General features: G+C 34.6%; 1 protein-coding gene across 3 annotated transcripts in view; it reads left to right on the forward strand.

The window, feature by feature from the left end:
• Positions 1-23065, forward strand: part of LOC145683683 (uncharacterized) — a 51717-nt gene extending 28652 nt beyond the window's left edge. For 2 of the 3 annotated variants that reach the window (XM_081755037.1, XM_081755039.1), the window contains 3 exons: positions 13463-13867; positions 18590-19030; positions 22723-23065. In XM_081755037.1, the coding sequence (XP_081611163.1) occupies positions 13463-13867; positions 18590-19030; positions 22723-22772 (896 nt within the window). In that variant the 3' untranslated portion in view covers positions 22773-23065. Of the gene's footprint in view, positions 1-7024; positions 7195-13462; positions 13868-18589; positions 19031-22722 lie in introns of those variants that run through there. The other variant, XM_081755038.1, reaches the window with a different exon arrangement.
• Positions 23066-23466: the final 401 nt, after the last annotated feature.

Consider the following 23466-nt stretch of genomic DNA (forward strand, 5'->3'; position numbering starts at 1 on the left):
ACTAATGTTCTTCTTCTTCGTGAAACTGCTGTAACAAATTTCACAACTGCTTATCAATATGCATCAATATGCAGTATGAAACATTGCAATGAATTTCATGGGAATTGGTTTTCTGTGGTCTCGGGTCAAATTCTCAGTGGAGTAGGAAGCTTCGGATTATTTTAGACACTAAGTACAAAAGCTTCAAGAAAAAGAGCATTTACGAACATTTATTTCTCTTCTAGAATATTTAATTATATAATGATTACTTCTTGTTTTTCTTATTTTATTTAGCTTTTCCCCATAATATTTTACCTAATTATTATTATTATTAAGTATTTTGCTTTCGGCAGGTCCTGGGACTAATGAGGACTTTTTTTTTTAATTTTAGATTTGGGCCTGGAAATGTTTCTCACACGTTTCTCGATCTTCAGTTTCCTCTTCCTATTAATTTAACCAATATAATAAATAAAACATTATCTGGTGCTCGCAAGATAAACTGAATTGCAAAGAAATCCCTAAATCTTCCACAATACACTTTTCAGTTTAAAGTAACTACTTTAGTGAACCATGCAAATTTCTACATACACTTCAAACTAATTTTCCCTTATGTTATAAACGAATCAAAAATTAGTGTAGTGGTTTAAGTACAAAACTTGTGAGGAAAAGGCCCTAGAATCGAATTCAGGAAGTGAACATAAAAAATTTCGTAATTTCCAGAATTATACATTTCCCACATAATAACGCGACTATATATATTCCAGCATTGTGAGCAGAGCAGTGAAGCAACAGTAATCGAGCTGACTTACACTGTTAAAAATATTTTCTTAAATCTGAGAAACCATTTCTTATCTGTGCACCAAAAATATCTTTTCTTAGAAACAAGAATTTGAAACTCTCATTAATGAGAAATGAAGAAAAGTAGGTAAGGTTATCTAAAGTGGAACGAGAAAATATACTGTTACTTTCCTTATGAATGAGAATTGCCAAATCTCATTTCTAAGAAAATATTGTCTCGGTGCACAGATAAGAAACGGTTTCTCAATAGAGTGCTTACTGTCTGTACAACTGTTAAACTAAGATTAATCATAAGGCACGGCTTTAGTACGAACTATGAAGATAAGAGTCGTTGTCATTAATATGGTTACAACCTTGTTTTCATCCCCATTTTATCTATCTATGTTTTTTTTTTTTTTTTTTAATTTTTTTTTTTGATATGTATAAAATAATCTTCCTGACCAAAAATTCTGGAAACACAGATGGACACGGCTAATAAACGTGACTAAGGTTTTAAGCGTGACTGTTCATCTGATTTTGCTTTCCCAAGCACTTCAAGACAGAAGTTTATGTTTTTCTAAAAGAAGTTTCTTTCCTATATTGAATGAATAAACTTTCTGGAGTCGGGGTCGAACTGTCGCTCAGTGATTCTAATTTCAACAGTAATACTAAAACCACTTGACTACGAAGGCAACGTATGAGAAAATGCGTTGTAATATTGCTAATAGAATTGCTCCAAGCGCAGGTTCATACTTGGAGTTTTCTTTCGTTTTTAGTCATTATTGGAACTGTGCATGAAGTGTGAATTGTATGGTCATCTCGGAAATATGTATTTTTCTCTTCTTTAAACTTAATAGGCCTTACCTAGAGTCGTTCTGACGCGTGATTAGTGCCATATTAAACATTTCAACTAACATATGTTTCCTGCAGTATTGAGACCTTTAGTATAACGCTAATCATACGTCAAAACGACTCTGCATAAGGCGGAATATCTTTGTGAAAGTCCCTAATACCTGTGCACTGTGTAGAATCATTTTCCCTCTAATTCCTTTACGTAATGATCTGACCGACTAAAATTTCATAACAACAAAGGCTTCTTGGTAATAATTTTCTTATGTTGCTTTATTTTTTATTAAAATCATAAATAATTATTCATTACTGCACTATAATTACGAACTATTAAACAGAAGTTGTTACGATATCCCTATTATAAGAGATATCATGAATCGGCTTTATCCAAAACAATTTCATATGTCAAATTATTAAAAGTGTTTAATTGCATGTCATTGATTGATAGACGTAAAAGTTTAAATCAGAATTTTTTTACATAATTCAAAAAACGGAATAATGAATAATTGTCTTTTTTTAAAAAATAGATTTAATGTTAGACAATGCAATTTGAGATCAAGGGTTTTATTAAGAAACTAGTTGAATATACCCATGCTTCGCACGGGGGCTGCATTTGGAAGTCAATGCCTGTGGGAGTATCACCATTGATCTCAGTGACCGCGAAAACTATGGATTTGATACTAATATCGGTCATTTTGAGCTTTTTTTTTTTTTTTTTTTTTTTTTTACATGTCTCGATATCCCTCCTCCCTGCTGACTCCCGGCCCGTATACAATTGTAACTGAATTTGCAAGTCATAGCTAATGGAAATGTCACCATTGATTTCAGCCACCGCGAAAACTATGGATTTGACACTAATATCGGTCATTTCCTATTACTTTTACATGTCCCGGTAAACGACCCCCAGAGACTCCCTGGTTCGAATTTTGACAAAAACGTTTAACTTTGGTCTGGAACCTGGACCAACGTGTTCGTGACTAAAGTTTGGTAACACTCGGTCAATTTGTCTGGTTCCCAAGCCGGTTCCGGTAAACGCACCCCCTGAGACCCCCTGGTTCGAAATAAATAAAAAAAAAAATGCTTCGTCTTGATCTTGGGCCTGGGCCAAGGTACCCTTGACCAAAATTTGGAAACTCTCGAACCACTCGTCTGGTCCCCAGGCCGCACACAGATAGACAGACAGACAAACACATAAACAAACTCTTTATTTTATTTATAATAGAAGATAACGTACCCAGAATTGTTTCTTTACAAAACATTTGTTACGTAAAATATGCAAGAGGTATAATAAATTATCTACTAAGAAAATTGTGTATCTCACGAAGCATTCAACTTAGGAAACTGAAATTCAGCACTCTTTATTTAAAATAAACAGAACGTGTTCTAGCATCATTTTAAAATTATATTTTATAGGGGGGGGGGCGCTTTCTATACATGAGTAATTGGTAGTGGATTGATATGTAAAAATAATCGAAAACGATCGACATTAATGTCGAATCCATAGCTTTTAGAGTCGCTGAGATGAATAGTGACAATCCAAAATTTATTTTTCTTGTTTAGCTCTCATGCTGTTTCGTTTAATTTAGTGTTATTTGTTTAAAAAGGATCATTCTATTTCAATCCTATATTTTTCTTCTCACAGAAAAAGTACTACTTAATAATATTTTTTAAAAAAATCTGCAGTACCATGTTTTGTGCGTATTGACAGAAATTTCAATGGATAAAGCAATTTCGGTTTTTTTTTTTTTTTATTTTTTTATTTTTTTTATGAGCAGCGTTACAGAACGGATTAAGTTCGTAACACCTGGTTCCAGTACATACTAATTTTATTCATTTGCAGAAATATTTTTCGAGATTATCTAGTGTTAGGTGCTAGGAAGTTCGTATTTTTTATCTAATTGCAAGCTAATAAATTTTCTATCTATTTTGAGTTATCCTTAAGTGTTTTACATAGTCAGAATTTTAAGAACTTTTTGACGAAAACTTCAATTTCGTGTGCTCATTTGAAATATAACCTACCTATTAAATGAATAACTAGGTTAGTTAGTCCAGATCAGCCACATTTGAAATAGAATTAATTGAGAAACAAAAACTACATTGCTTCGCCTTTTATATCCAGTGCTTTCTATTATAGTAATTGGCGAAACTTGTACTTATTATATGGAGTGTTCATAGTATAAGGCAATGAAGCCTTAAAGTTGTGAAAACCAAACATAAAGTTTGTGATTCAAAAATTTCATCCTATTTTTCACAAAAAGGTATCTGTAATTCAACAAGGATATAATTCACTATGATAATTATGTTGAAATTTATCGAATTTGGCCCATGACAAATATTTTACAGTTGGCCCATGACAGTTTGTATCTTAAAAGGTCAAATGCATAGGTATTGCAACAGAGTGGTGTATGACCGATTGACCGTATAAATTCAAACTACAATTAGTGATCATTTCATAGCCTTATTTTATTACAAGTGTAAGATCTTTAGTTATGGATTATGGTTCAGAATTGGGTTTTGGTGGGTGTTGGTTCAGTATGAGTCATGGTGAGTGATGGTTCGAAGTGCTTCATGGTGAGTGGTAGATCAGATTGAATCACGTTGGATGGTGGGTCATTGTGGGTCGTGGGTTAGAATAGGTTACGATTGGCGGAGTCAGTGAATCGTGGGTCAAGTTTTCATTGATTAACGCCATCTCTGATCTCGAAAATGTGTCGGGAAGTGATGTCTCCTCTTGAAAAGTGTACGTTTATCTTTAGGAAGAGTTCTGTTGTGTCTTGTATTCCGTCACGAAAATTCTTTCTCGTCTAGCCTCCTGGGGGGTTTGGGTACAAAACCTCGCGGCGACAACCTCGCGGTCCAAAATCTCGCCTAGCCAAAACCTTGCCTGTCCAAAACCTCGCGGTCCAAAATCTCGTCTGCCAAAACTTCGCGGTCCTGATCTCTGGACACAGAATCTCGCATGGTCTAAATTAAGCAAGATGTAGTGTCGCCTGGGAAGAAATGTCGTCAGGATAAAACCTCTTCACGACGATTTCTTCAATGTAGAATGTTCTGTATATTACTATATATATATATATATATATATATTTAGTACTAATACATAATTACATTAAAATAATGACAAGAAAATATTCTAACGCGTGTTTTGGAAACCTGTATATATAAAAATGAAAATGACTATGTTTATGACATCATACCTCTTGAACTACCAGACCGATCTCGATGAAATTTTCAACATAGATGAGGTTCGGGCCTGGAATGTCTTTTGTAATTTCACTTTGACGGCATAATGAAGCGGAGGGGGAGATATATAAAAATAAATAAAACTTAATAACTCTTGAACCAAGAGACCAATCTCGATCGAATTTGAAAGACAGATCAGCTTACCGCCTGGAATGGTTTTTATCATTTCACTTTGACGGGAAGGCGGAGGGGAAGGAGGAAACATAGAAATACATAAAAATAAAAGTGGCTGCGTTTGTGACTTAATAACTTTTGAACCACCCGACCGGTCTCGATCAAATTTTCAATATAGATGGGGTTTGAGCCTGAGATGGGAGCCTTAGAAAATTGTAACAAGCTTGAATAATATTTATGAAAGTATGAAATAATATTTAAGTTTTTACGTCCCTCGATTATGTCTTGTAGGTTAGAGGAGATGTAGATGATCAGGATGAAGGAAATGATGGAATGAAGAAAGTGGGGGGAAACGCGAATACCCCAAGAAAGCCCCCACACACGATGTTTTGTATCTTCTTCTTCTTCTTCTTCTTCTTTATTATTATTATTATTATTATTATCATTTGTAATATGGAATTGCATATTAAGAAACTCATTGGGTAAATTTTAAGGAAAGGTTTCATTCCATAAGTTTTTGGCCAAGCAAAATTTTGGTCGGTAAGATTTTTGACGGCGAAGTTTTGAACAGGGAAGATTTTGGGTCACGAGTTTCGGGCAGCGGGGTTTTGGCCATATGAGATTTTGGGCGGCGAGGTTTTGTCCACGAAAGGTTTTGGCCGGCGAGGTTTTGGCCACCCGAGGTTTTGGCCTGGCGAGGTCTTGTCCCGCGAGGTTTTGGGCGGCGAGGTTTTGGCCATATCTTCTCCTGGGGAACTCCTGGTGTCATAACTGTAATCTAACGATACACATTTATGCCCATTAGCCTAAAGGAGACGATATTTTAACAAAAATGAATGATTATGGAAGAATTGGTGAAATTATAATGTGGTACTAAATTAATAATCTTTATCATCACGATATATATATATATATATTTTAATGAAAGATCAATTACCACAACTGAAAACTTCCAAGGACTATGGTCTTCAGCTAACCTCTTCATCTATACTTTTCTCAGCGCCGTTCATCAATAGTATCTTCCTATCGTCCCCTTTCTCTTTGTTCTATCACCGTCCCTCATATCACGTCCCTCATGGTACGGTTCCTTCTCAACAAATATTTCAATTATTGTTCCTTCCTCTTTTTAAATACATTTAGAATAATCATTTTCCATCTACTAATACTAACAATTTTTTATTCCTGATTTTGCCCAACACAAACTCATATTGCCAGATATCGAGGCACGGATCTCTCACAACACAGATGAGCGGTCTATCAACTTTTAAAACACTTTCTCTTATTTATTTCGTTCCTGTGTTTGTGTTTCATTAACTGACAGAAAGCTTTCGACCGAGTCAATTGGACCAAACTTCTGAAAATACTTAAGGAGATCGACGAATCATTTGCAACCTGTACCTACGACAACGACTAAAGTTGTACTTGAATGAAGGAGAAACCTGAATGGTGGAGACTGGAAGAGGAGTCAGACAAGGGTGCAGCATGTCTCTCCAATTATTGAACATTTACAATGAATGTTTAATGAAGGAATCATTAATTAAACTGTAAATTTCAAAATTGGAAGGCAGATTAATAACAAGATCACCTATGCAAATAATACAGTTAGTATAGCTATAAGCAAAGAAGGACTACATATAATTGACAAAATATTTTACACTTAGAAACTATATGGAATACGTTTACTTTCATCTCGTACTTTTTACAGTTTCGGTCCTGAAAATGGCCGTTAAATTCAGTTCAATCTAATTCACTATAATATAAGTTGCTATGAAAAAGATAAAATTGAAGGAAAAGGAGACATTTTGACCCGAACAAAAAAGATAACTATCTGATGGGAAACTAATTACTTTGGAAGTCTTGTCAATATTTTATCATGTCTAAATTTCTAGCATTCTATCAGTACTCTATTACGTTAAGTGTGAAAGAATGCATATTTCATTATCTTTAATGCTCTATTTGACGATAGTTTAACGAGGCATATGTGATGATAGCTCTAATACGTTTTTAAGTAGACCTGTTGAATAAGAGAGCTTTCATAACGTGGAAAATTCTATTCCTTTTTAGATAATTATTTTGAAGTTGCTTTTTCCTTGTCTCACATCTACAGAAACTTATAAATACTGTGCTAGTTTTCCTCCAAAGTGAAATTTCAATTCACGATGTTGGTTGTTTTGTTGTTTGTGATAGCTGCCGTATATGCAGCACCTCCAAATTTAGGGAATGTTCCTCAAGGTAAGTAGCTATTTGAAAAGAGTGCTAAGGGAAATTTATATATTTTAAAATTAATCTATAAATTTATTCAGAAATAGTGAGTGATAATATGATAATACAAATAAAGAAGAACTCTTCATTCGTAGTGGATGGCAATGAAGCACACAATAAGTGTAAAGATTGTCGAAGTTCAGCGTCTTTTTAAACAGGAAATGTGAGACGTGGGCCTATGGCTTAAGATACGAATTTCGGTATCAATGCTTCTGCAATAGGATTGAACTCAAGACCTCTTGCGGGGTTACGGTGGCTCAGTGATAGAGCATTCAGCTTTGATGCTTAAGGCCATTGTTTCAATCTGAGCTGGCACCAAGTGAGTTTTGTGGTGAACAAATACCGTGTGTGTTTTTTTCTCTGGGTTCTCCCGTTTCCTCCCACTTTCTTCATTCTACCATTTCATCCATTTCTCATCATCATCGTCTCTTTTAGACTAGCCAGCATAATCTTGATACGTAAAACTTAAAGATTTCATTTTTTATTTTTTTTCCAAAGCCTCTTGCACTGAAGGTTTGAGATTCGATCCCCGGTGGGATAATATTTAACGCACTCTGCTGATTCAGACTCCACACTGAACTTTAACTCCATGTGTCGTACTGCTTTGCTACGATTCGATTTCGGTATGCAAGTACAAGCAGTGTTTCACTCACGTACAATTCTGCAGCCGTTTTTGGCAGATACGTGAAGCGTTATTACCAGCTTGCAAGCCAAAATATTTGTAGGTCTACCATATTGTGCAGCAAACACCCTTATTTTTATTAAAATACCTAGATAAATATATGTAATAATTATTTGTATTTCCCTCAACATTCTGCTACTTCTACATTATAGGCATACGTAATAGATGATGCGGAAATAGAACAAATGAAATAATTTCTAGTTGCAGCACTGAGAGGAACCATAAATCTCAATAGCATTATCAGTATACAGGGTTTCTATCAATCGGATAGTTCAAGCCTTTTCGGTCTTTTTTCAAGCGTATGTGACGTTTATTGTTCATTTCAATCCGAGATGAAATCCGTACTAGATTTGATATTCACAGTTGATATTGTTTAATGGGGAATGTTAATTGTTTCATTATTTTCTTGCTACTACATCTAGTGAACAATAATTAAGCCGTGTTGTGTTGACCGTGTTTTAATAGGTAGCCTTAATGGTGTTTGTTTTAAGTCTGGAAAATAAATTGTCATATATCAATCACTGCAATCTGGCAAATTTACTGAGGCCTGTTCAAACGAACTCGGGAAATAAAAAAGGACCACAAAGGTTTAAGTTCATATGGGTGTTTGTTATATACAATCAGTAGCGTATTTACGATTTTGTTTCTTGGGTCTTTGCTAACTTTCGGGGGGTTAAGCTCGGAAGCCCCCTAAATATACTGTATAAATCCACTGTATACAATACATAATAATACAAAAAGAAATTTGCAGATTACACCAAAAATTCTTCTCTTCCTAAAGCTTTCAAAAGTCTGTAGATCTACAGATAAATCTGGCAACTCTGCAGGTATATTTTTGTATGTTAATCCAGGGATGTTAGTTCACATGCCAGCATGTCTTGTTTTGATAGTTCTGTGTCTTTCCCCTGATTTCTCCCCTGATCCCTGTGTCTTTCCCCAAGCCAGTGAGGCACTGTTGAGGGATAGAAGGCTTTTGTCGAATCTGCTGCTCCTCGACAAGGCTAGAATAACTAACTCAGGTATTCATAAATTCTGCTAACGCTTTCCTGGGGTCAGTGGCGTTATCCTAAAATGCTGGTCTTTTGTACGTGACATTATGTGGTAGGGAACGGCCTAAGTGCGTTTGCACACGGCAACGATAATATCGGTGGAAGCACCGATAATGTCAGAGGTGAAATCGACTTCAATGTACTCAAATCTTAGCTTGCACACGCCACCGATATTATAGGCCGATCCTCCGACACGCAGATGCTGTTGGCCAAGCCCCCGATATTGTCGGCGGTATCGCCGACTCCAATTTTGTTAGGGGCAATGTTTTCTTATGATTGGATGCATATGCGGCCGATAATGTCGGCCGGCCAGTGGGTTAGATGAAGAGAGTGAGTGACAAGGCGCTGTGTATTTTTGTTTCGTTTCTTGTCTTCGGAATTTTGTTGTTTCCATTTTTCTATTACAATTGTATAATAATATTATTATTATCTTGTCCTATAAACAACTTCGGAACAGCGTATTATTTTTTTACAGTCTCTGTTTTGGAGTAGGTAATTCCCTTTATTAAATAAGTATAAAATGTGGGAAGTCTGAAGAGTACTGGTTTCCCTCTAAATAGCTATTACCAAATAGAATATAGGAAATTTAGATAACCAATTCCTTGATTATTTCCACTCCCTTTTTTGTTTTTGTTCTTTCTCTCTCTCTCTCTCTCACACACACACACACTCTTTGATGGTATATTTTTGTAAGCTATTAGTGCATTTAAATTTTTATACATTCTGAAAATTAATTTAAGCGTAATTTTCAAAGTTTGATACACTGTGAACATAAGCATATGGAAAAAATCCTGATTATTATTACTTTCTTTTATTTTCATCAGAATTGTGTGCAGATCACTTTTCCCGGTTCCACTCAATAAGCAATGATTGAATAGAATATTTGTTGACACGTCAAAGTAGAATTATTATTATTTTGAAACGAAACCAGCACAATCAAACACTCTTTCCAAAGCTCCAAGGACTAGTTATTTGTAACTTGATGCTTCACTTGTTGCAGATTTTTTCTCTTACTTCCAAAACTATCCCAAATCCCCCATTTTAAAAAATAATTTGTGGAATGGCAATTGAAATCAAAGATCAAAGCTATGTATCCAAGTTTTCCCTCTCCCTTTGTACAGGGATCAACCACTGATAGAGTTCTGCAGTTTAGCTACAGTGACTGGTTGAAAAGGTTGTGTATTATTGAATTCTTACCTTTCTAGTTTTGCTTAGATTTCTAGAGATGGCAGGAATTTTTCCATTCGATATTTTAACCTTTATTGAACTTGTGGAATATAGACCTTGCGTATGGGATAAGATAACAGACTCTTTCAAGGACAGAATTGAAAAACAAAAATCATGGCGAGAAGTTTATGCAAGCCTTGCCCAGGATTTTGAGTTCATGGATAAAAGGAAACGAGAAACCACAGGTATGTATGCAACAGCGCAAATCTGTCTTCAACAGGGGAGGGGGACGGGTAATATATATAGCGATATTCAAAATATTTCTGTAATCGAGAAACAATGCGTGGAGGATCAGGGGAGCAGAGTTGTCTTCAACATTGGGAGGCAGGCAGATTTGAGGCTTATTCTGAGTGGACATTAATTTCATCTCACTTTCCTTTCTGGCGACTGGACACAAATAATCAAATTTCTCTCCGAAAGAAACACATTTCAAATCGGATTATTGAGGGGGGGGGCAATTCCCTCAGTTCTAAGATTGGAGGGAACATGTCCCCTTCATCCCTCCGGGATTTGCACCAGTGCATGTATGGAGCAATGTAAAAGAGAATTACTAATTCGAATCTTATTATTTATCTACTATGACATTAGTGTTAATTGCATGGAAAACAAAATAATAAACAAACAATATGTAACAGTGTTTCAACAAAAATTAAAACTAATATAGTTTGCATTGTACCGCAGCATCAATTCTCATCGAAACGAAAATAATATGTTTATGGCATCAATTTAAAACGGCACTGTTAAATCTAAACATGTTTAGGCACAGGACTATTTTTTCTAAGTTTTGTACCGTCCTCCACACCTCTTCAGAACAGTTTTTGTAGTCCTTGTTTTAAAAAATAATTTTCCCAATTATTATTTTTTTAAATTTGTTTTCATATATGGAGAAGATTTTTTTGTGTATGTCGCTTACTTCGGTCATCACCGACACCGATATTATCGGGGCTTCCTCCGATTTTGTCGGTATCGTGTGCAAATTGGCCAATAATTGTATAGGGTTCACATTCACACTGTGGCTGTGGTCGGAGTCCACGTTAGTACCAGGTTCTATCTATCTTTACCTTGTTGTTGCATAAAGACGGAAAGAACAATACTCAAAACCAGGGGCGGATCCAGGACGAATTTCTGGGCGCCGGGGCGGTGGGTTGTAATACTGCTACTTAGAGCTACTTTTAAGAGTTCCAAACTCTGGTACTTGTTTTATTTATGTATAAAATAAGAAAGTTTCCTCTTCATGTGGGGGGGAGGCTATCGCCCCGATCGCCTTTACTGGATCCGCCCTTCTCAAGACCTACTAATACTTATCTCACCTTGCAACGCTTACCTTTACAAGTAAACAAAAAAAATGTCGAACATTGACCTAAGACGTCCAAGAGTTCATGCACAATCTATGACGTAGAATTCCTGTCTATTAATGACTAGACACATCTTCAACTTTATGTGTAATACCAACAGTATTGGATTCGAAATTCTCATCATCATTATTCGGCCTCCAGTTGTACTCTGTAGTAGCCTATTACAAAGTCCTAGAATCTAAATGTAGGATGATTTACTCTGCTAAGTCGCAGAGCAAAAATATCAATTGATAAAGAAGTGTGGCTTTTTGGAATCGGTTAACCATCCCAACAGTACATTGTATTTCCATTCCGAACTCTCTATTCAAACTTCTACCCTCATAAATCATCCATAACTTCAGGTTTCAATATTTCTTTGCATAAAGCAAAACTATAACAGATAGTGTAAAGCAGTTACTTACAATTGATTTGGCGTTCTAAGAATAGGCACTAGCTTCTGTTTCAATCCTCTATTCAAACCAGAAGTGGTTGAAAACAACCACTTCCGGTTTTGTCGTTCATCATTATAGAGGAAAAACGATAACAGATAGCAAGAAGCGCTTTTCTGCAATAAATTAGGTATCTCAAAATTGTATTCCATCTCCACTCTAATATATCTAATAAAACCGGAAATAGCATAAAATGAACCAACGTTGATTGCTATAATGTAGATATCTTAATTGATAGAATGAAGCTGTTTTCTGCAATCAATTACACTTCTCAACAATCCGTTTCACTTCCATTCGTAATTCTATATTAAAACCGAAAATGGTAAAAAATCTAATACAACTTCCGGTTTCAAAATTGATCTAGATACAGCAAAAACATTAAGAGGTTGCGACAAGTTTGTTTTTTTTAAGAAATCAAGTTATCTTTCTAGAAATAGGTACCGTACTATTTTCTCCGTTTAAAACGTATTCAAACCGGAAGTGGTACAAATCAAATGCTTCCGGTTTTAACCTTGATTCTAAGATAATTTGGCGAGGAGCTATTTCTGTCATAATTAAGTTTTTTAAATATATTTTATCTCCACTCTAACGCCTTTACTAAAACTGGAAATGGTAGAAATCTCTTATCCCTTTCAGTTCAAATAATTAATAATAATAATTGGTGTACACGTGACTATGCTACTTATTAATTACTATATAAATATGAAATCGATTAAGAAGTATGCATTTTCCAATCCCAGGGAAGAAAAGATACTCAATATGCCACGTCATGTTTTACCTTGAAGAAAAATCATCAATAAATTACCGATCCCAACATGCTAGTGACTCATACATGTGAAATCATTCATTTTCACACATTCCCATAGCTGAGTCCACTTTGCTGTATAATATTATGAATACTTATTCATTGGTCTTCCAGGATCAGCTGTACGACTTTCCTCACTCGGGCGTCCTCGTTTTCGTGATTCATGGATGTTAAAGTCTTTAAGGGACATGCGATTTGAAAATTCCTCTTCCATTTTACAATAGAGTCATAAGACGGGCAGTCACCACCATACACAAGGTTCATTTCATTATGATTCTGCCGGTCGTTGTAACCAATCAACCTCAGAAACTTAATCACACTACGAGCTTTTATGTTCTCCATCGTGCATCTTACTAGCAACTAGTTCCACCTTTTAAGAAAGTAAATGACACATATGAATAATTTTCTCCAAAATTTTCTTGTTGAGTTTAATGTTTACCCAAGCCCAGTTGATCTAAATCACTCGATAACTTCCGGAGGATAATTAAAATTTTCTGATACTTCCCCGTTTAGAGTAATAAACAGTGCATGAGTTATGGTAAAATGCAAGTTCAATAAAACTTGTATCAAGTTGGGCAGGTAGCCAACTTAGAGAAAAGGCTAAGTTAACAAGTTTAATAGTATTCACACACATCATTCAATATACGTTCAACACTTTTCAAAATTATTCTTTTTTAAAATCTTTTTTCCAGGCGAGGACATAAACTTGCTGGTCCAAAATCAACTTACCTTGGATCTTTTACAAGCAACCCCAAATGTGACAATAGACCACAAATTTATGCTCTTAATGAGAACTTTTGTTGGTCTCGAAATGGCAGACGTTGACCTACGTTGTCAAGGATATCCAAACATATCAATGATAGACAATGAAATGGAGGAAGGCTTCTTTGGATGCCAAATTAAAAATTATACAAAACTTTCGCCAGATAATTTGGAATATTTGCTGTCAGAAGACCAACACACAAGTGTTGCAGTTATGGTGACGTTCAGAAATAAAACAACTTCATTGGAGGAGGGAAATAAGGGAACTCCGAATGAACTGTCAGTGGAGGGTGAACTTCATCGTCCTAACAGGACACTCTTATTGGGAATGCAAGGTAAGTTGATACTTATATTAGAACCAGGTTCTAGTTACGGTAAAAATTATTTTCGTATATATTTTGTTAATGGTCATTATCAAAGTTATTCTGCCACTTTTGATAGATCTTGCTACAACTAAGAATCTTCCATCATCACGAACTTCAACTGACCTTTTCGTCTTCACGTACGAGTTTTCTGCTTTAATACCGTCTCTCAATTGTTGCCTCTTTCGCCCCTTCTTTTTCCTGCTACCATACCCTCCATCGTGAAAGTTCCTTTTTAGCCCTGGTTCCAAATAGATTCTCTTTTCGATTAGATCTAAAATTGTTCTCCTCTCCCCTACTATTTCTACTACTTTCTCATTCGTTTTCCGTTCGACCTAGCTATTTTTCTGCATTCTTCTTCATTGCCACAATTCGAAAGCTTCCATCTTTTTTGTCCATGTTTCTCCTGCATATTAAACAATACTTCACACTATACGCTTTTTCTAAACTCCTTAATCGAGAATCTAAAAAATAAACTCTTATCCTTGCTTATATTTCACATTCGTATTTCATATCATCAGTAATAATGTATAGTACCCTGATATCTAAAATTCCTAACCTCATCTATTTCTTTCCTTGTTGCTTCTACGTTTGATATCGATCGCTTGAGTACATTAACCATCAATTTTGTCAAATACTGCGCATGAGGTTCGAACTCACACTTATCGCTTTGAAGAACTAAATAAGGCGTACTGTATCATATATATCTCCGTCATTAGCCTTTTTATTTTATATATATATATATATATATATATATATATATATATATATATATATATATATATATATATATATATATATATATATATATATATATATATATTTGTTTCGTTTCCGTTAAAAATTTAATTAAGTACGTATTTTTCGTTCTAATGCCTTTATTTTAGAGACATTCCGGAACTGTGTAAAATTAAGAACGTTATTGTAAATTCTAAGGACCACTATAAATTAAATCCAAATAACCATAGAGCAATATCGTACTAAGTTTGATTTTAAAAGTACTATAAAAATGTTGACATAATAGAATAATAAAATATTTGGATTCTATGAATTTCTGTTGTAAATATTATTAATTATATGTAGCTAGAAAATCAAGTACCGTAATGTGAGTATCTTTGCACCGAATATTCGAGCAAAACATGACTTTTATTCATACTTCAGCGAAACATTTCTTCCGTTCGGTGCAAAATAACCCTTGCTAGTGTAAAGCATAGTCATTCCACAATAGTTTAAATGCTATAGCTGATATAGCAATAGAAATACCAGAAAGTAAAAACTATAATAACCTAGCTGCTAGATTATTTATTAATCTGAAGAAGGTATTTGATGCACTGAAATACGATTATTACTTTAAAAATGGTAAAGAAAATAGGTTTTAGAGGCATGGTTTAAAGTATTTACGAGCATTTTGCTATACTCTTCAACAAAAATAAAAGAAAGTCACGATATAATAATTGAAATATCTAGTGTACCTCAAAGCTCCATATTGTGACCCTTGCTCTTTCTCATATATATTTGAATGATTTTTTTTCATCTGCTTAAATTAAGATGTGAAGTGTTGCTTATGATAATGCAATATTCTATTAAAAGACACAATTAAGAATTCACTAAAATATACTAAGGAGCTATGTCTACCTCACATTCTCGGATGTGCATGAACTCATTGTCTCTGAAATCTAAATAAAGTTAAAAATTTTGCTCGTACTACCTGCTTGCAACACAGAACAATGTCCGTACTCTTTACTTTTGAAGTCAATTAAATATTCCCTTCATAATATCTCGATCGTCTCTTATTGATTATGGTTGAAAACAGTCAAGTATAAGTTGGTAGAAGTGGATACAAAGATGGGGAAGTTTCTCCAAGTTTCGGAGTTTCCTTATTTAAATAATATGGTAAGAAAATATTTTTTCTGAATAACTTTCACCGTAATTATTGGATTTTGATCAAAGTAGTACACAGTATACTTGAGACTTTCCAATCATCTCACTGCTTTCTGTTAAGACTACCAAGAAGCAAAGGATGAATTTGCTGCTTCCCTCATCCCCACATTAAGAAAAGTGTTCCGCGGTATTTTTCATTAAAAAGGATACATATAAGGTACTTGATGCAAATAAGGCCCACCTAAATATAAATGCTTTATTACTTAAATACTTATGATGTAATAGACAAAAATTTATATGCATTTTTTGTCAATGTTTTATCTATCTTATGGTACCGGTATATTTACTTTAACTTAAACAATGGACTAAATGTAAGAAAAACGTATTGAAAGAGAAACGTACAAAATGGCCTTATTACCCGCATGGTAGGCAAATAAGGCCCACCATTTGAAAAATAAAATTTTACGATCTGAGAGACAACTGGAACTCAATTAACACCTAACATTTTTAAAACACTTCAAATACTAATAATAAAGCGATATTTAGTAACAATATGGATATGAAATAATAAGGATATAATTAATCTCCCTTGTGTTATGCAGTCGTTAGTTAAGTCGTGGCAACTAACTGAATTTTGAAGAATAAGCTTGGACATATAATAAATAAATCATCATTGGGAACAGACTTCACACTAAGTTTCAACAATATTTACACTTGATAACAGTTGTAGCAATTGAATTCTTCATCATTGGTGTCGACCAAGCAAATCCATTCGTTATGTACCCATACACCACACTCTTTACAGCTTCGCATGTCACCAATCCATTCTTTGTCGTATAATGAACGATACCATGATACCTCGAACGCTTAGAACCTCATGAAAGTGTGCTTAGAGTATACCCAAAAACAGTGAGTGGTATGAACCATTCGTATGCATTAAAAATTGAAATTTACATTATGAAAGATGCCAACACAGAACTCGAAGCTGCGAACCCCCATAGTCAACAACTAGACCCGAATACGATAGACTTCAGAGGCTGGCACTGACCAAGCAAGAATAACAAAGTAACACAGATTCAAGTTGAGAGTTTCTAAGTATTTAACAATGCATACACGTGTTGTGGGGTAATAAGGGCCAATAGATTTTTGGTGGGAATTATTTACCGATCATGTACTCATCTTTTCATAAATCATTATTTACAAACATGTTTCGAACTAAAACGAAGTATCTACTATACCAAAAACTAAACACTATGATCCTCACAAATATACAAGATGTTTCGGGTTAGCTTTATTATACACAGAAAAAAATGAACTTAACTTTGCCCCCCTAAATTATATCAGCGCATGGAAACTGGCTTCTCTATGCTTCAATACTACCAGTATTCCGTCTAACCAGCACAAGAAGATTAACTCTCTCAAGCAGGCATTGTGTGACAAATCGCTCATTTTGGTGTCAGATTTCTCCTACAGTGATTCTAACCTACGAAATTTTGCACTGGGCCTTAATTGCCGCAAGTATTTTATACGAGCATTGAAAAATATATTCCACTTTCTTTTTTAAAAAATAATAGATTTTGCTGGAATATGGTGCTCTATTTTCTCTATTATGATTCATTATCATCTTCAATGCTTCGGTTTAAAATTAGTCAAGAAAATGAGAACCAGCTTAAATTTACCCGCCTCCCTGGCGATTAAGGAAACATGTTCGACAGTTTACATAACAATTACTGGATTTTAAGTAGATACAGACTAGGCAATGTATGTTCTATCAGACTTTTTCATAAGTCATTGCCTACTTCCCTCTATCCGAAAGCTTCCATCTTTTTTGTCCATGTTTCTCCTGCATATTAAACAATACTTCACACTATACGCTTTTTCTAAACTCCTTAATCGGGAATCTAAAAAAAAATAAACTCTTATCCTTGATTGTATTTCACATTCGCATTTCACATCATCAGTAATAATGTATCTAAAATTTCTAATCTCATCTATTTCTTTCCTTGTTGCTTCTACATTTGATATCGATCACTTGAGTCCATTAACCATGAATTTTGTCTCAAATACTAGGCATGAGGTTCTGCTCTTTCTCCTCATATATTAATTTTTATTCAACCGTTATTAAGAGGTTGAAATTATTCAGCAATGAAGATATTTAATTTACTCTCGCGCACGCGCGCGATTTAAAATAAAAATTACTAGCCCCTGTACTCCCGAAATGTTTCTTAAAACTTCCCCCATTTTTGTTAAATACTGTCATGTTAGAGAAGTATGAAACAATGAAAGTTACGAATGAACAAAAGAACACACTTCACCCGTTTCTTCAATAAACAGCATGATTACTAATGTTTCTTCATAACTCCATGGACTTTGTTAATGTTTCTCTTGAAACAAAATTTCACTTTGAAAACTGTTACCAAAGTTTCTACAAATCTTCCTACGTTCTGTGACGCACTGTTACTACCTTTTTTTTCCTTTATGGGATCTAGATAAATAATTTTCTGCAAGTTTCTGGCATATCTACGCAACTAGTAAATCTAGTCCTGAAATTGTCGACTTATTTAAGACCAGTTATATTATATGAAATCATCAAGTTAAAATTTAAATTACGATTTTAAAGACAAAATTAAATTGTCTAGAACAAGTAATTTCAATCGACCTGGAAGTGTGGCTAAAATTATTATTATTATTATTATTATTATTATTATTATTATTATTATTATTATTATTATTATTATTATTATTATTATTATTATTATTATTATTATTATTATCATCATTATTATTATTATTATTATTCGTTTTGTTTTACAGGTCCATTTCGTGATTTGCAAGCGGCAGATATTAACCTGAAATGTTTAGGAAATCCTGATCTCATACAGAAACATAAGAACATAGATCTTGGTTTCTTCCTTTGTTTAATACACAGTTACAATAAACTGACAAACACCAATGTACAGGAGCCAGAAGAATTCAAGCAGAATGTGGCGTTCTTAATTTCTTTCCTAAATTCCTCGGACACTTCGCTTCAAAACATTAATCAACCGATTGTTGATAGCAGAGGAGAGATGAATGAGGACAAATCGAGATCTGAGGAATCACCAAGATTTTTCACGAACTTTTTCAAGACTCTGTGGGCAAAATTGCAGTACTGGATATTTGGAACTCCATATTACCGTTCTGAAGATGTTATGCCTTTTACTGCTGCAGATGCATTACATAAGGGCGATCACCATTCTTCAGGGCAAGTAGTCGGTATGTATTTATGTTGTTTAGCTGGTAGAGCATAAAAAATGTGATAGACCGAGCTTCAGTTAGTTTCAAAGAGTTATTATACTTCTGAACTATGTTATATATTGTCTTAATTATGTGATATCTTATTGAACGGTTATGTCTGTTCATACCACACTTATTGAAAGAGAAAGGGAAAATTATTTCTTGGTTTGGAGGCAGTATACTCTTAATATGTTTGATCTTCTCCCTTAACCCTCTATTTAAACCAGTGGCGTATTTAAGGAAGGGCTTAAGCCCCCCTCCCGGCCGAAATTTTATTTACTATTTTAAAGTAAGTGAAATATCTTTCAGAATTTTCACATTTCGAGGAATAAAGTTAGCGAACCCCTAAGGAACAAAATCGAAAATACGTCACTGATTTAAACCAAAAATAACATTCAACTACTCAACCCCTTTACTTACTGATCCTATTGTGCAGAAATAGTGAGACATAACTAGATATTTTTTCCTTAATTTCATTGTACCTTCAAGAATAAATATTATTAGACCCACACGTACAGACTTAACAAGATCGAATTGTTACTACGTCCGGCTGTTGCTCTATGTGACAACACCTGAACAAAAGTGAATTTTTGAGTTCTGCCTTTGGAATACATAACTAGTGAAATTATCTCTTAACGGAGTCAATATGTTAACATCTTAATGTAGTAGTTCTCAAAATAGAGTCCACGACGCCTAAAAATTGAATTGTGTTGTAATAAAATGAAACTCTGAGCTCTTACACAAGAAGTTGTTTCTTCAGTTTCTTCAGTTACTAAAAGAGAAAGCAATTAGAAATTATGCTTACGTTTGTAAATTTAAATGTTTTCGTACTTTACTAAATTTCTGCCATGAAGCCGGTAAACCGTCATGTAGGACTTCTTCAAGTGAGAGAAATTCCTTCTATGTTAGGGCACTTTTTCAAAAGCAGTTGTACATTAACCGCACGACGCATTGGAATTTCATGGATTTCATCTTCAAGCGGTGGAAAGCTCCCAGCACCACTACCAATTCCATTTAAAAAGAAAAAAAGAAAGTAAATGTTAGTCATTTTTATGCTTATAAACATCAAGGCTTCCGCCCCAATTCTGGAATTTCTAAAAATATGTTCCTATATCCGCCACTGGAGTAACTCTTCGATCAGCTTGCATGCCGTTAACGTAAAATTGTTTTGGAAGATAGATCGAAACAGAGAAATAAGAACGTTACTTTGATTCAATGAATTTGTGGAAAGATAAAAAGTACCAAAATTACATACACACTCAACCAGTGGCATATTTACGATTTTGTTTCGGGAGGGGCTTTGCTAACTTTCGAGGGGGGTGCCTTGCCTGAAAATGTGAAAATTCTGCAAGATATTTCATATATTTTACTATAGTAAGTAAGATTTCGGGAGGGGCTTAAGCCCGGAAGCCCCCCCCCCCTAAATACGCCACTGCACACGACGTTGGTTTTGAAACAACACTTCCTTTCCAACAATGTTAAGAACAACTCTGAAACAATAATATTGCGCTGTGGTCTTATTATTGTTGAAGCAAAATCGTCTTAATGTAGAGTCAGACCTACGACTGATGGTGACAAAACTTATTCCAGATCAATGCAATTATGGAAAAACAAAGAATTTCATTCCTCACATTAGTGACACTACATTTGAGAACATTGTTTATCAAGTAGATTTCCTTTCTTTCAAGAAATATATTAATTTTCAGTCTTGAAAGTTACTGTTTTCAATTGAATTTTCGTTCACTAGGAAAGAATATTAAGTATCTTTAGAAGTTTGCCAGTGGCGTATTTACGATTTTGTTTCGGAAGGCTTTGCTATCTTTATTCCTGGAAATGTGAAAATTGTACAAGATATTTCATTTACGTACTATAAATAGTAAATAAAATTTCGGGGCGGCTTAAGCCCGGAATCCCCCCTTAAATACGCCTCTGCTTATTGCATTATTTTTCTTGGTCTTTTTCTTGTCAGTGGTAATTCTAATTAGTATTATATTTTTTAATACCATCTGAAATTTCGTTTAAGACACGACGTGTGACTAGAATGATATATTAAAGCATAAAATGAATGTGTATAGAGAGGACGTCGTGGTACATGCGATCCCTAAATCAATCCTAGCTCACACCAAGTGGACCTTACGGTGTGCATCACTTTGCTTCGAGTTCTCTCGTTTCCTCCCAGTTTTTTCCATTCCTTCTCATCATCATCGTGTTCTTTGTGTACACGATGTGACCATGAGACGTGAAAATGATAGATTTCATTTCATTTTCATTTTCAATGTCTTGTCTACAATTGAGACCAGGCTAACCTTAGTGTTATGGCAAGTGATCAAGGAATCCGCCCATGTTTCTTCATTTTTGGAAAGCAGTTGTGTAACACCGAGAGCCAAGCAGTTTCATACATCTCCAAGTTCGAGTTCAGCACCTGAATGGTCAATAATAACCTTCATTCCCCCTGACGTCACCAGCTGACAGCTACATACAAACATTTAGGAAAAGAGTTCGTTTCTTATTCATTCTTTGCTGCCTACAAGGAAATCCTTGTATTTACAAAACTTTTTGCAAAAAAAAAAAAAAAAAAGAAAAAAAAAGAAAAAGAAAGAAAAGAAAAGAAAAAAAAGAAAAAAAAACTGTGGCAGTAGTTTCCCGAAACTTTCATCCCTGTCCTCACCTTCTTGCTATGCTTCATGTCTACAAGTCTTACACATGCTGCTTTTAAGTTTAATTATGATGAGATGATGTGCTTTCTCAATGAATTTGTATCTTACTGATCCTTACATTCATATGTCAACATACAGACATTGTCCTCTTCGATCGTTTACGTGCCACTCGTCGCAGCGACAAGGAGGTATTGGCAGCCATAAACAAGAATTTTGACGTCAATGACCAATTTTTCCTGGATTCTGAAATGTAACACCTACAAGCTCGGTTCCCAAGCCTGGCCACTTTCTGTTGGGTCAGCTGAAGGATGTAATAAGGGCGTTGTCTGCTTCGATTTGGAGTAATTGACAAACTTTGTGTGACAAACTTTGTACGAGTAACAGGATGTTTCTTCCGTCTTTACGCTTATGACGCTAAAGGGATGTTCGGGTCAAAAGCAATTGAGAGAGCATGATTTTGGTCATTTCTTGGCCATTTTCGATCTGATGATTTGTCATTCGTGTTTGGGCACTTCTTAGTCGTTCTGTATCGATGATCGTCTTTTGAGCGAGAGCACTTACGAAGGAAACTCCTTAGCTCTTCGGTACCATTGGACTTCAACATCATCCTACAGCACCAGTGAGAGAGAGGGTCATGGGACAATAACTTCGTTGATACTGTTTTTTAAATAAAGTGTTATTCCCAGCTCTACATCTTAACTCTACCAATCAATAGTCTTTATCTGAATCATGCATTTTACTTAACGAAAACTTACACTTTTATCGTCTCGTTTCATTAGGATGTGCAAAGAACGTGCTATAGTGGTTTTAAGGTCATCGAAAAATAAGACAACTGTAGCTGTGTGTGCAAATTCAGTATCACAGAATGTTCTCCAATATCAGGGTGACACCAGAAAATTCTTAAATGAACAGGTAATGGGCCTACGAGACGTTGGTTTTTATTTTCGAGAATAGCTGGAGATTCGCAATGAAGAACATTTGTAACTAATCGATTTTTTTCTCTCTTCCTTGCAGGTCACTCTGTAGACGTAACAAGTAATGAAATTCATGTGCACGATAAGTGATTGGATTAAACAGGACTTTCTTAAGATTTTTTTTTTTTTTTTTTTTTTTTTTTACTGGAACTTAGAATTTTAAGTGTTTTCAATTTACGGACTGTGGAATAATATGGACAACGTTGTGTTCTTTCAGAAAATATTGTACATAGGTAATATGTAATTTAAATCTTCCATAAACACCTTTCTGGTTATCCTTTTCTTTTTAAATAATTGTTAACGAAATTATGTGTGACTTTTAATTCATCTAAAGAATGTATTATTAATTTATTTATAACAATAAACTGATTTTTCTTTTTAACTGCACTGATCTATTTAGTAACAAATTTATGTACTTACATTACTACCACAAAGCAAGAAATATTCCCGCATTTTTAATCATACCTTGGAGACAGGCTCGTACCCAGAACACTAATACAGGAGAAGGGACCAATAACCATTTTCTTAGGGGCTAATTTGAATTCATATTATACTTTATACATAACAATAAAGAACTTTAAGTCAGATGTGACCAGGAGACTGGGTTTAGTTTCCAAAACTGTGTACAGATGTCAGCAATATTCCACATTAAAGGAGACGCACATATAAAAGAATGTTCACATTAAAAAAAAATAAATAAAAAAAGTGGCCAAAGAGTTAAGATAGGGTTAGCAGGAGGTCCTGTTTTGCCTGAACACGTCCTCTTTATTTTGGACCTAAAAAA

Source organism: Thermobia domestica, chromosome 4 (assembly GCF_964235325.1).
Source record: "Thermobia domestica chromosome 4, izTheDome1.hap1.1, whole genome shotgun sequence".
NCBI lineage: Eukaryota > Metazoa > Arthropoda > Insecta > Zygentoma > Lepismatidae > Thermobia > Thermobia domestica.